The 12,957-nt window shown below is 41.1% G+C and overlaps 1 protein-coding gene across 2 annotated transcripts in view; it reads left to right on the forward strand.

Moving 5' to 3' along the window:
• cmip (c-Maf inducing protein) overlaps positions 1-4,240 on the forward strand; it is a 229,479-nt gene extending 225,239 nt beyond the window's left edge. For both annotated transcript variants that reach the window (XM_078544544.1, XM_078544545.1), the window contains exons 20-21: positions 2,042-2,112; positions 2,654-4,240. In XM_078544544.1, the coding sequence (XP_078400670.1) occupies positions 2,042-2,112; positions 2,654-2,707 (125 nt within the window). In that variant the 3' untranslated portion in view covers positions 2,708-4,240. The remainder of the gene's footprint in view (positions 1-2,041; positions 2,113-2,653) is intronic.
• The last annotated feature ends 8,717 nt before the right edge of the window (positions 4,241-12,957 follow it).

Here is a 12,957-nt window from a genome sequence, read left to right on the forward strand (position 1 = left end):
TTGGAGAGTAGCTACTGAACAGAGTTACAGGAGCCAGCTGATGAACTTTTAACAAAAGAATAAAACATTTATTAAACAAGTAGAGATGAACTATATTACAATACTCCAACACCCACAACGATACCTTTACAGATATATACAGATTTGTAAGGATAACACAAGTTACAAAAGCTATTTTATACTCTAATGTCCACAGTAAGTACACAGACACACAGGCCACGTACCAATAGGCATCCTGTGGTCAAACACACCACACTCTGAAACCAAGTGCCAGATGCCACCTGAACCAGACGGCATGGATCTTTCCTCAACTACGCACCCCCCCCACCCCCCCCCAACCCCGCCAAATCCAACTCTCACAGATGCTTGTCAAACCGTGAACCAACCAGTCTCACTGAACTGCGTCTTTCACACAAGGGTTTCCAATCTCCACTCTCCAATACCTCGCCTTGGAATATTCTGCCAAACCAACGCTTGCTGTTTTTCACACCAAAACGTATAACTTCACATTTATCCATGCCACACTGCATCTGCCATGTGTTTGCCCACACGCACAACTTGTCTAAATCACCCTGAAGTCTCCTCACATCCTCCTCACAACCCCGCCCAGTTTTGTGTCATCAGTAAACTTGGAAATATTGCATTTGGTTCCCTCATCCAAGTCATTTATGTATATCGTGAATAGCTGGGGCCCAAGCACTGATCCCTGTGGTACACCACTAGTCACCGCCTGCCACCTGGAAAAAGACCCATTTATTCCCACTCTGTGTTTCCGGTCTGTCAACCAATTCTCAATCCAGGCCAGTATATTACCCCCAACCTCATGTGCTTTAATTTTGCCCACTAGCCTCTTGTGTGGGACCTTATCAAAAGCCTTTTTGAAATCTAAATACACTACATCCACTGGTTCTTCCTAATCTATGCTACTAGTTACATCCCCAAAAAACTCCAGTAGATTAGTTAAGCATGATTTCCCTTTCATAAACCCATGCTGACTTTGTCTAATCCCGTTAATGCTTTCCAAGTGTTCTGTTACCATGCTTTTTGTAATAGACTCTAGCATTTTCCCCTCAACTGATGTTAGGCTACCTGGTATGTAATTCTCTGTTTTTTCTCTCCCTCCTTTTTTAAATAGTGGGGTTACATTTGCCACCCTCCAATCTGTAGGAACTGCTCCAGAGTCTATAGAATTTTGGAAGATGGTCACCAATGCATCCAATATTTCCAGGGCTACCTCCTTTAGTACTCTGGGTGTAGATTATCAGGCCCTGGGGATTTTTCAGCCTTTAACGCCATTCATTTTTCTAGCACCATTTTTTTTGCTAATACTGATTTTCTTCAATTCCTCCCCCTCACTGGAACCTTGGTTTTCTAACAGTTCTGGGAAATTATTTGTGTCCTCATTTGTAAAGATAGAACCAAAATATGTGTTCAATTCTTTTGCCATTTATTTGTTCCCCATTATAATTTCCCCTACTTCTGGCTGTAAGGGGCCTACATTTTTTTTCACTAATCTTTTTCTCTTCACATATTTATAGTCAAAGGAAAGAAGAGAAAGCTGGACCAGGAGTTACTTCCAGCTTCTCTCACATGCCTTTTAGTGGCTGTTTTCAAAATAGCATTGAAAAAGGGTCAGAGATCAGATCGCCAACCTTGTCCCTCTTTGGAGGACGGTGTGTAGCTTGGAGAAGAGAAAGTAAAGAGGAACTCTTTTTGCAATAAAAACAGAAAATGCTGGAAAAATTCAGCAGGCCTGACAGCATTTGTGGAGAGAGAAACAGAGTTAACCCTTCTTCAGGACTCTTTTGCCTTTATTTTTAATAATGTCCTGAGGCAAAGAGGAACCAGTATGTAGGACTGAACGTAAATTGATGATTTTAGAAAAGGGTTTAAAACTGTTGGTTTGAAAAGAGGTTTTATGACAGGAAAGCTTCTTAAACAACATCTGCATGTCAATAAAATCTAACTATGGGCACTGCGGCTTTAAATTGATGTTTGTTATCGAGAATTCTCATGAAAGTATATATATATTTCTTTTTAGCCATGAGAAGTCTGTGCAGCTTGAACATGAACAGCACCAAACTGTCAGCTGATACATATGAGGATCTGAAGGTAACTGTCCTGTTCAAAGCAGTATCGTTAATTTGCTCTATGATTATTACTAACCTGGTAATTGAAAAACAGAGTATTGAGGATTATAATTGAAACCTTACCCTGCAATGCTGGGTAGTTCTAAATAAGTGTCACAGAGTGAATCTAACCTATTACCCAAAGGATAGGAAATGTGAAATCAATGGGCCATTATTTACTGTAGCAGGCTGTCTAACGGCATGGCTTCGTGCTGTTAATTGGACTTGCCCTTGCATGTTCAGGCTTCTTAATTTTTTGCATGGCTGTGTGGTGAAAGTACATGCTAATATTGTTGTAGTGGGTGGAACAGCGTACCTGGGACCTGAGTGAACAAGGAATACAACTGTGTCCCCTGTGGCCATTATATTACTGGAAAGAAAATCGGATGAATATTTATTTGAAAAGGAAAAAATCATTAATGGTATTGAGACAAATTCCGGGAATTCTGGTTCTAGTCGGAGAGATGTATTCCATTAGGTCAGATCAAACACTAACTATATTTTCTCCAACTAATGTCTGATAGGCAAAGCTGCCAAACCTCAAAGAAGTGGATGTCCGTTACACGGAAGCCTGGTGAATTCCTCGCCTGATGGTCAGTGACAAATCCATTCTTTTGTGGAAGAATCAGAAAAATAAACTTTTTTCCAGCATTTTTACCTTGGGCCAGGGATTGCTGAGATTGCCAGCTCGGGTTCTTTCGCCAGAGGCCTGTACACTGCTGGGCACGTAATGGACCCTGCTTCATTCTTAATGCTTTTTGATTTCTGAAGATGAAAAAAAAATGTGTAGCAGCAATCCGGCCACAAAAGGAACCTCCCTGGTCGTTAATTGCCTTTGTGTTCATGCTGTGTGTAAAAAGATATCTTTCTTTCTTGTTCATTTCATCTACTTGAACGGACCAACGTCAAACCAGTTTGGAAGTTCGCACTATTGTCTCTGGCTGAAGATATCAATTATTCGATGGATACATTACCTTTGCCATCACAAATCCTTGCAGTGACATGCAAAGTGATTTTTTTGTTTTGTTTTGTACATAAGTTTTACATCACACATATTTAAAAAATTGTTCACATAACAGGTCTGGGACCTGCCTCTTATTTATGGATTGTAATTCTTTTACCTGTTTTTTTTGCATATAGTACTGTATAAACTAGTTATTTTGGCTGTCTGGTAGCCTGGAAACTCTCCTTTAGGTGGTTTTACTTTGCCTTTATGAACTTGTCTGTCCTGTTGGATCACTGCAACTTTTACAAGATTCAGAAAACAACAAAACGGATGGGTTTTCTGCTTCACCACTGACCAAGAGACTGAAACTTTGAAAGAAATTAAGAGACAGACTTTTCTTTACAAAGACCAAATTGCCAATCTTTTTTCTGAAGTCGTGGTGAGGTTCCACCAAAGTTAACTGCATCCAAGCGTTTTAAAAAAAATACACTTTATAACTTCTTGTTTTTCTTAAATGTTTTGCCCAATTTAAATTTGTTTCCCTCCCTCCTTTACCCGATTTGTGCATAGTTCCAACATGCATGTGTGATTTGCATGGCCCTAGTAGTGATCCTCTTGTTGAAACCAATAGCTCCACTTTCTTTGTGATAGCAACCACTATGAGTGTTCCATATGGTCATGGAATGCCTTGATTATTTTCTGTTCTGTTGCCTTTATTTCATATGAGCCTATGTTGTATAGAGCAAAGTTATCTTTGTCATTTTTAGCATGGTTGCTGCATTGCAAACTTTACAGCATCTCAGAAAAAAAACACAAAAAAAAGATTGTAACACGTACTTTTTAATTTGTTTTGTATGCAACTTATCCAGGAATGGAGGCCAGGCTTCTTTGTTTTATACCTTGTTGCTGGGTAGCTTTTTCACTTTCCCTTTTTGTTTTGAACTGGTTAAGTCTTAATCAGGTTAGTGTGCCAGAGTTCTGCATCGAGTCTCAAACTGCATGATGATGCAGGCATGGAAAAAAAAGTTGAAAAAAAAATAACGCAGCCATTGTTTATCATCAGCACTGTTGCTTTTATCAGATGGTTTACTACTGTTCTGTAGCTGTTGTACAAAGAGATGTGAAATAATTTCAGGCAAAATAAACAGTAAGTGAATATCTTTCACTTGTGCAGTTGGTTTCGTTTAATCATGGTATCACATTCAGACTGGACAATAAGTGAGTCTCAACAGTTACCTGGTTATGGATCCAGCCCCGGTGAATTGGAAAAGAAGATGAAAGACCTTCCATTTATACAGTACTTTTTGTGGTATGTCTCAAATGCCCTGTATTGAATTAATTCTTTTTAAAAACTGTTGGTTTGTAGGTAAACACGGAGCCCATATGTACATAACAAGGTTTCACAAGCAGTAATGAGATAAATGACCAAAAAATCTTATCTTTTTTGGTGCTTTTGGTTGAAAGATAAATGTTGGCCAGGAACCCTGGAGAACATCACTGCTATGGTTTGAATAGTGCAATGGAATCTTTAAACCCATCCAAGCAAGCAGATGGGACCTTTGTTTAATGTCTCATCCACACCCTCAATGCTGCACTGAAGCATCAACCTAGATTAGTAATTATATAAAGTCTTTTTCTGTGTGAAATTTGTTGGAATATTCTGAGCTAGTTTCAAACGTTCATTCAAATGGATGTCTCTGGATGACTCGCTTGGAATTTCAAATTGAAACTGTGCAAGAAAAGCCTCTTCTGTTTTACTGAAATGGCTTAGTTTGACTTAATGAATTCAAATTTCTTTCCAACAATAGACAACTTTGAATTAAAAGGAGTTGACTGTACAGTACAAAGCAGGTTAGAATTTGCTGGCACTAAATTGACAGTTTTAATTGCAGGGAACAGAAGATTAGTTTTTGTGTAAGTGATAATGCCAACTAAGCTGCCGACAGCAGATTGGTGCAATGCTTTTCTGCTCATGAATGTGTCCCAACATTGAGGTGCAAGTTCAATCTGGATGCATGTATTAGTAGATGCATTCACATAACTAACAGATTTCTGTACCTTCTCCAATCATTTTATCATGAGTTCAAACACTTTTTATTTTGAAAACAATGTCTGGACACAAACTGAACTCATAAAAATGATGTCTCCGGGACAATAGCCTCCTGCTGGATGAATCAGATGTGCTTGGCAATTGCATATTGCAGCACAAATACTAGGGATTGTGGCCTCATTGTGTGGAGCCTCATTGGTTAAGTCTGCATCCTGCCAAATTGCCTTTGAGGTCCTTGATGGCAAATTAGTTAAATTTTCAGCAATAGGCATACTTGTCATTTTTCCAGTGGATGTATCACTTAATGTATAGCCATCACAGGGAGAATGTATGCAGATGGTGTTGGATTCCAATATGATGATTAATTGCCATAGCACGGCCAACACTTTTGAATTCAAAAATAAATAAAACTCCACCATTTATCAAGCCAGTGAATGATTAAAAACAGAAAAGACAGGAAATACTCAGTAGTTTGGCAGCATCTGTGGAGAAAACAGAATTTAATGTTTCAGATCATTGACCTTTAATTTATAATTGAAGGATTAACCTTGGTATGAGACTTTGAACTGAAATGTATGGATTATACTTGCTAAAGAAAGTCTTTCTTTCCCTGATAGGTTAAATAATAATTCTAACCTTCTCTGTTTGTCTTTTTATTCTGATATTTGGTTGAACTTGACAGGGATCAACTCTGAAAGCAAACAGATGTGTTGTTATGGTTTATCAGTCTAATTTATTGTTTTATCGTGAGATATTTAATGACATCAACTGACTAAAATTAGTACAAACAAAGCCATTTTCTACGGAGCAGACCATACCATTTGGCATTTTTCTCTCTGATTTGCTGGTGACGCTTTTAAAAAACACTTAAACAAAACCGCGTTCAGTAATTTCATGGTGTTCACATGCAGCATGTAGAACAATTGATGTTGGTACAACACTGCACAGAGTAGGGGGTGAAATTCATCTTGGGCAACAGCCAGGCTATAGTCAATTGCAGCCCATGTTATGCACTGCCTGATTTTCTTCTACAATGAATAAGAAATTTTGGTGGGTGATAAAACAGCTGCTGATTTGCTGATGCCCATTTTGCGCTGATGCCAAGACACATTTCATCTCATGTGTTAGGCATTTTAGTACAATTGGTTACTATGGCAACTGCTAGCAGCTGTATTGTATCAAGCTATTTCAAGGTCCTCTCATTGGTGATCACAAACTGTATAGAAGGCTTTATTTAAGCTTATTGTATAAGGAACCAACTATTTACCATCAAGTATGTAATTTGCATGTATGTAGAACACACAAAATGATGTAAGGAGAATTTTGCATAACAGAGAACCAAAGTATTCAAGTACAAGGAACAAAGGCCTTTATTTGATTTAAAAAATGCATCAATATTTTAGGTTTTGTAAATGCATTTGTTGTGTATTTTAACATTTTGGGACATCTGTTGGTGATATTGATCCAATCCTCTCATTCAGTTGAAGTGTATATAGTTTCTTATTTATATACAAGTATACCTCCTTCAGTGTGTAGAATAAAGGAATTGTGGCTTCCACTTTCCTTCTGAAATGCTAGCTTGGTTTGGTCATAGGATGGGATGAAGTTTTGGATGGGAGTCCTGATTTCCTTGCATGCTATTGGGTTTTAACTCCTGCCGACACCCTTTAACCCTCGCAGTTTTTCCATCTGCACTCAGCCTGGGTGACAGGTTTGGTTTTTCAGTCATGTGGGGAGCACACTGGAGCAAGCCACAGGATCAGATAGGTCTGATCCACGACTCATGAGGACCTGACCCCAGACAAGGGGTGGTGGTCTGATCCCCGACTCCAGGATGGAGGCTGTTTGATCCCATAGGGGGTACAATTTCTGACCCTGGGGGTGGGCGAGGGGTTCCTGACACGGGCTGCAATGTGGTACCTGACTCTTGTATGGGAGTGGAGGTTTGACTGGGGGATTGGGAGGAGGTGGTCCTGCTCCTGCTAGCCCACAGGTAGCACTGTAAAGGCAACTCCCTTCTCCCTGAAGCTGTCCTCACCTCACTTAAGCTTCTGTGTTTTCCCAAGGCCTTGGAAAGCTGACTATCCACTGTAAAACCGAAGATGCAGGTTAAATCAGTGGCTGCCTTCTTCATTAAAATACTTAAATTGTCAAACCAGCTCCTCGGAGTGTTTTTGAAACCAATGGTCCCACTTCCATAAAACCGAGAAGTCGGCAAGTTGGGTTCAGTGTTCAGATATTTAACATTTGACCCAGACCTAACCCACCTGATTTTGTGAGATAAATTTCTGCCCCCCCCCACTGTGACTATCTCTCTCATGCAAACACTTGTACCTGACCACTAATGTTGATTCAAAAGTAGTTTCACAACCCTTGGCTAATTTCTGCAGTCAGCCCACTTCCAATGGTACATGCCATGAATATAAGCACAAACAGCACTATTAAAAGGAAGAATGGGAACTTTCACATTATCCTGTATTATCAGAGCAGGGGAGTAGCCTGTATTTTCTCTTGTCTCGGTTGGTTCTTGTTTCCTGCATTTGTTGTTGGTTGAGGAAGGATCCCAGCAGGGTGTAATGACACCAAAAGGTTCTGCTGTAGCGACACTGTTAATGGTGGCCACTAGTCCCTTACCCAGACTCCATATCCACAATCTCAGCAGGTCATGCCTGGTTAGCTAGTGTTGCCCATATAAATGTTGGTGGAATCCAGATATTAGTCTGTGATGCTGACACAACTAAAGCAGAAGCTGTAAAGTGAGGTAAATATTAGTTTATTTCCTTACGGGCACTTCACTACGTCTTACATCTCTATCCGTAGTCAGTCAAATAGTCGGTCATTGAGGAAGTCAATTTGGGCTTGAAGGTGCACATAATGAAGGGATGCTGGTAATCAAATGAGTTGGATTCACGGGATGGCTGACTCACCAGAGGTTTCATACTGGGTGGTTGTCACGTAAACAGTTGATCTCTCAGCAATATGACTTCATGGGTGAGGGCTGAATTTCACAGCACCATCAATTTGTTCCCATTGGAAAAATGACAGTAAAAATGTTTCTGACCTGGTTCTAATACAGCAGTAATGTATACTCCTCTAGTGGGCTGAAATCTCAAATTCAGCCATGAATGAAAACAACCTAAATAAATCTGTATTTTCCAAGTGTGACTGAGTTTCTATGCAATTTGCATTAGACCAAGATTCAATACATCTGGGCAGACTGTTCAATATATTAGTTTGTCAATTTTTTGTATGATAGATTGAATTCCTTGTTTATAGTAAGTGTACATTATTGATGTGACATCAAATAATACAAATGTGGGTTACCAAGAAGTTTATTTAAGTTGATGCAATCGACCATTCAGCACCAGTGCTATCCACTTGTCTTAAATAATAATGCTTTTTTTCTATTTTCCCCAATCATTTAGAGAGTTGAACTCTACTGGGTTTGTTTATAACAGCTATGAGAATGCTCTATTATAAAAATTCATTATGTTTGTTACTAACATTGTACAGGCAGTCATTGCTGCAGGACAGTTCCTATCCTTGTAGATCGTAAACATGATATTCTGTGCAAGGATATAATAAGGTTTCAATATTGTTGATTTATATAACTTGAATATTACTTGGCTCTTAGTGTACTGAAGAGATATTTATGATTTTAATAAAACATCAAATGACCAGTTTTCTTTTTTTCACTCTATAAATATTTCAATGATTTTATTAAGGTTTATTGGCAAACAAATTTTAGTTATTTCACATTTGTTATCTGTTTTCTTTAAGCTTTAATGTTCCAATTTCAGGCTATTTTAACTTGTACTCAAACTCCCAGTGAGCTCCTTAGATGCATAAATTGTGCATCAACCTTGATTCTTGGGTGAATAATATTGGCTATATTTGGGAGTGGTTTTCATTCCAAAACTGCAATGTCTACCTATGTGATACACCTCACTTATTGAGCGAACTTTAACACAGGGTCGGTGAGGATCAAGGTTTAGGGACCCCAATTGTGAATGTTGCACAGGTTTATCCAGATAAAGTTTTACAGTTTACCAATACAGACTATTGTTAAGTCTCTTGCTACTTATGTAGTTGGATTATTCTGTTAGGATAGCTGCCTGGCATTGGGAGAATGGAACCAGGTAAATCCTCTGTGCCTCTTTTATGTTTTTTTTGACAGGGATAATGCTGGCCATGTTGCATTTTCACTCTTCCTTAGCTGCCCTAAGGAGGTGATCTTCTCCTTGGGATGTTTCAGTCCTTGTGGTAATGGTGCTCTAACATTGGCCTTGCTAGTGATGATGGCATTATAGCCTCCTGCCGAGCACCAATTTTATTGCCCATCATTCACAGCCCTTGAGAACATAGTGTGAGCCACCTTCTTGAACTGCTGCAGTCCATGTGATGAAGGTGCTCCCACAATGCTGGTAGGCAGGGAGTTCCAGAATTTTGCTGCAGTGATGATGAAAGAACAACGATTTATGATCAAGTCAGAATGATGTGTGACCATTACATTGAGGTGAACTGGGAGGTGATGTTGTTCCCATGCACCTGCTACCTTTGTCCTTCTGGGCAGTAGAGGTTTGTGAGGTGCTGTTGAAGAGCCCTTGGTGACTTGCTACAGTACACATCACAGAGATGGTATGCTGATCATGGAGGGTGTGGATATATAAACCAGTGGATAGGATGCTGACCATGCACACTGCTTTGCCCTGGATATTGTTGATCTTGAGTGTTGTTTGAGCTCCGCCCATCCAAGAAATTGTAGAGTATCCCATCACACTCCGAACTTGTGCTTTGTAAGTGGTGAAGTGGATTGGGGATTCAGGAATCGAGTAACTATCTGCACTCACTGCAGCCCCTGACCTGCTCTAGTACCCGCAGCACATAAATGGCTGGTGTTTTGTCAATTATCTTAAATCTGTGTTCTCTAGTTATTGACCCACCAGCCAATGGAAACAGTTTATACTCTACCAAAAGCCCTCCTAATTTTGAGGACCTCAAATAAATCTCTCTTTAACCTTAACTAAAAACAGAAAATATTGGAAATACTCAGGTCAGGCAGCATCTGTGGAGAGCAACAGAAATAGCAGACTGAATTATGCGAGGTTCCCCAACCACCCCCCGCCATCATGGCTAAAAAGTCAAGGGGGAGCTCACCCAAGGGAAGAATGGCTGCCCCACAGCCATTTAACGCAGGTGGGATTTCCTCCCCTCGGGGACAGGAAGTCCTGCCTCAGAGAGCTGCTGGCCAATCAGAGGCTGGCAGCTCTCAAGCATCAGCAGTGACACCCTGAGCAGTGACCACTGCTGGTGCTGCACTCGGGTGATGAGGAGACGAGCTGCGATGGTAAGTGTTTCAGGGATCGGGGAGGGGTGTTTGGTGAGGGGGTGGGGGCCAGGGTTTGATAGGTGGGGAGGGGAACCTGTGGGGGGCAGGGGGGGGTTACACTTAGTGGGGAGGAGGCCTCTGATCGGGCCAGTTAAAGAGGGACACGCCCCCCCGCCGCATGCCGCCCACCAACTCCCACAGAGAAATATTCCAGGCTGTCAGCTTAGCATAGGGGTCTCCCGCTGCCAGTTTAATCCAGACTGCGGCGGGATGAGACAATTAAGGCAATAATTGCCCACTTCATGGCCTCAACAAAAACATAAGAAATAGGAGCAGGAGTAGGCCATTTAGCCCCTCAAGCCTGCCCCGCTATTCAATTAGATCATGGCTGATCTGCCCCAGGCCTCAACTCCTCTTTTGTGCCAGCTCCTCATAGCCCTCAGCTCCCCGATATTTCAAAAATCTATCTACCCCCTCTTTAAATACTTTCAGTGATCTAGCCTCCACAACTCTCTAGGGTAGAGAATTCTGGACATCACTACCCTTTGAGAGAAGAAATTCCATCGCACCTCGGTTTTAAATGAGTGCCCCCTCATTCTGTAGCTATGTCCCCTAGTTTGAGATTCCCCCACTAGTGGAAACATCTTCTCAACATCTATCCTGTCAAGCCCCCTCAGAACCTTGTACTTTTCAATAAGATTCATCTAAACTCTAATGAATACAGGACTAACCCGTTTAGCCATTCTTGATAAATCAACCCTTTCATCCCAGGAATCAGCCTAGTGAATCTTTTTTGAACTGCCTACAATGCCAGTATATCCTTTCTTAAATACAGGGACCAAAACTGGACACAGTACTCCAGGTGTGACCTCACCAACATGCTGCACAGTTGTAACAAGACTTCCCTTTTTTAAAACTCCAACCCTCTAGCCAAAATTCCATTTGCCTTCTTAATTGGTTGCTGCACCTGCATGCTAACTTTGTGTTTCATGCAGAAGAACAACCAGATCCCTCTCTGCTGCACTTTTTTGAGGTCTCTCCATTTAAATAATAGTCTGCCTTTTGATTCTTTCTACCAAAGTGCATGACCTCACACTTTCCTACATGAAACTCCATCTGCCAAGTTCCCAATAGAAGTGCCCAACACCACCCCTGCCACTGGTAAAATTGCAGTGGCGGAAGATGTGTATGGGGGTTGGCAGTGGACAGGCTGCCTACTGGATTTAACTTCCTCCCCAACCTTTGAGCCCACCGACAGGGGAGTGTTAAATTGAACCCAATGTTTCAGGTCGATCCAAAATACGAAGGGTCAAATTTCAGTTGGAATCCGCACAGAATAATTTGGAGGTACTAAGGAAGGAGATGTGACTATGCTACCGAGTTTTTTGTAGATACCTGATCATAAATGAGAAGGGAAAGCGAAGAAGGTTAACAAGGTAGAAGAGACAAATAGAAATCTTGCCTGAGAGAAGAGCAGAACTTCTTCAAGGTGGATGTTCCTGGATGGAAAGTGGCAGTGAATTAAACACTAAGGCAAAATACTGCAGATGCTGGAAATCTGAAACGAAATAAAAAATGCTGGAAATATTCAGTAGGTCTGGCAGCATATATCAAGTTAAAAACTCTTAATGTTTTGGGCCTATGATGACCCTTCATCAGGACAGATCCCAAAAGTGATCCCTTTAACCTTCTCTGCTCTACAAAGAACAAACACAGCTTGTCTAATCTTTTCACATAGCCGAAATCCCACATCCCTGGGAGCATTTTGCAAATCTGCTCTGCACTCTTTCCAAGACCTTGACGTCCCTCCCTAAAGTGTAGTGCCTGGTATTGTCTTTCATCTTGTAACTATATTTTAACTTTACTCCAAGTTCCAGGAAACTGAATCCAAAATTACAGACAAGAGTTATGCTTTATCATTATTTCGCAACATATATTCAATTTACTTGGTCCCACCTATTTCCTGGCCTATGCTCAATGCCTCGGTTTACTGTGATTAACCATAAATGTTTGCAACATGGAAGGTCTTTTGGCCCATTGTGACTGTGTCAGTTCTTTTGCCAATTTAATCCAAAGTTATCTGTCCTGCTTTTTCCCTTTAACTTTGCATCTTCCTTTGCTTGTTTACCCCAACAGCTCCAGCTGCACAGATCGAGGAGGGTGCATCTGCCACACAGCAGGACCCTGAAAGCAGGCCAGGACCCTCTAGTTCTCGGATGGGCGTCCTCTAGAGGGCCAAGTCATCACAGACAGGGCATAGCCGTCAGCAGGTTGCCTCCACCTCCACTGTGGATGTCCGGGGGGCACTAAGATGTAGCGGCAGTGTTAGGAAAGTTAAGATGTAGTTGCATAGCCTGGGCACAGGTATTAATCATTTGTACATACTGTTCACTATTGTCAATAAACTCCCAAGAATGCAGGCGATGACGATGTGTAGCACCTTCTGTGGACTGTATTACAGGGCTCCAATAGACCAGTCCAGGCACCGGAATCTCATTTTTAG

This window comes from Cetorhinus maximus, chromosome 6 (assembly GCF_964194155.1).
Source record: "Cetorhinus maximus chromosome 6, sCetMax3.hap1.1, whole genome shotgun sequence".
NCBI lineage: Eukaryota > Metazoa > Chordata > Chondrichthyes > Lamniformes > Cetorhinidae > Cetorhinus > Cetorhinus maximus.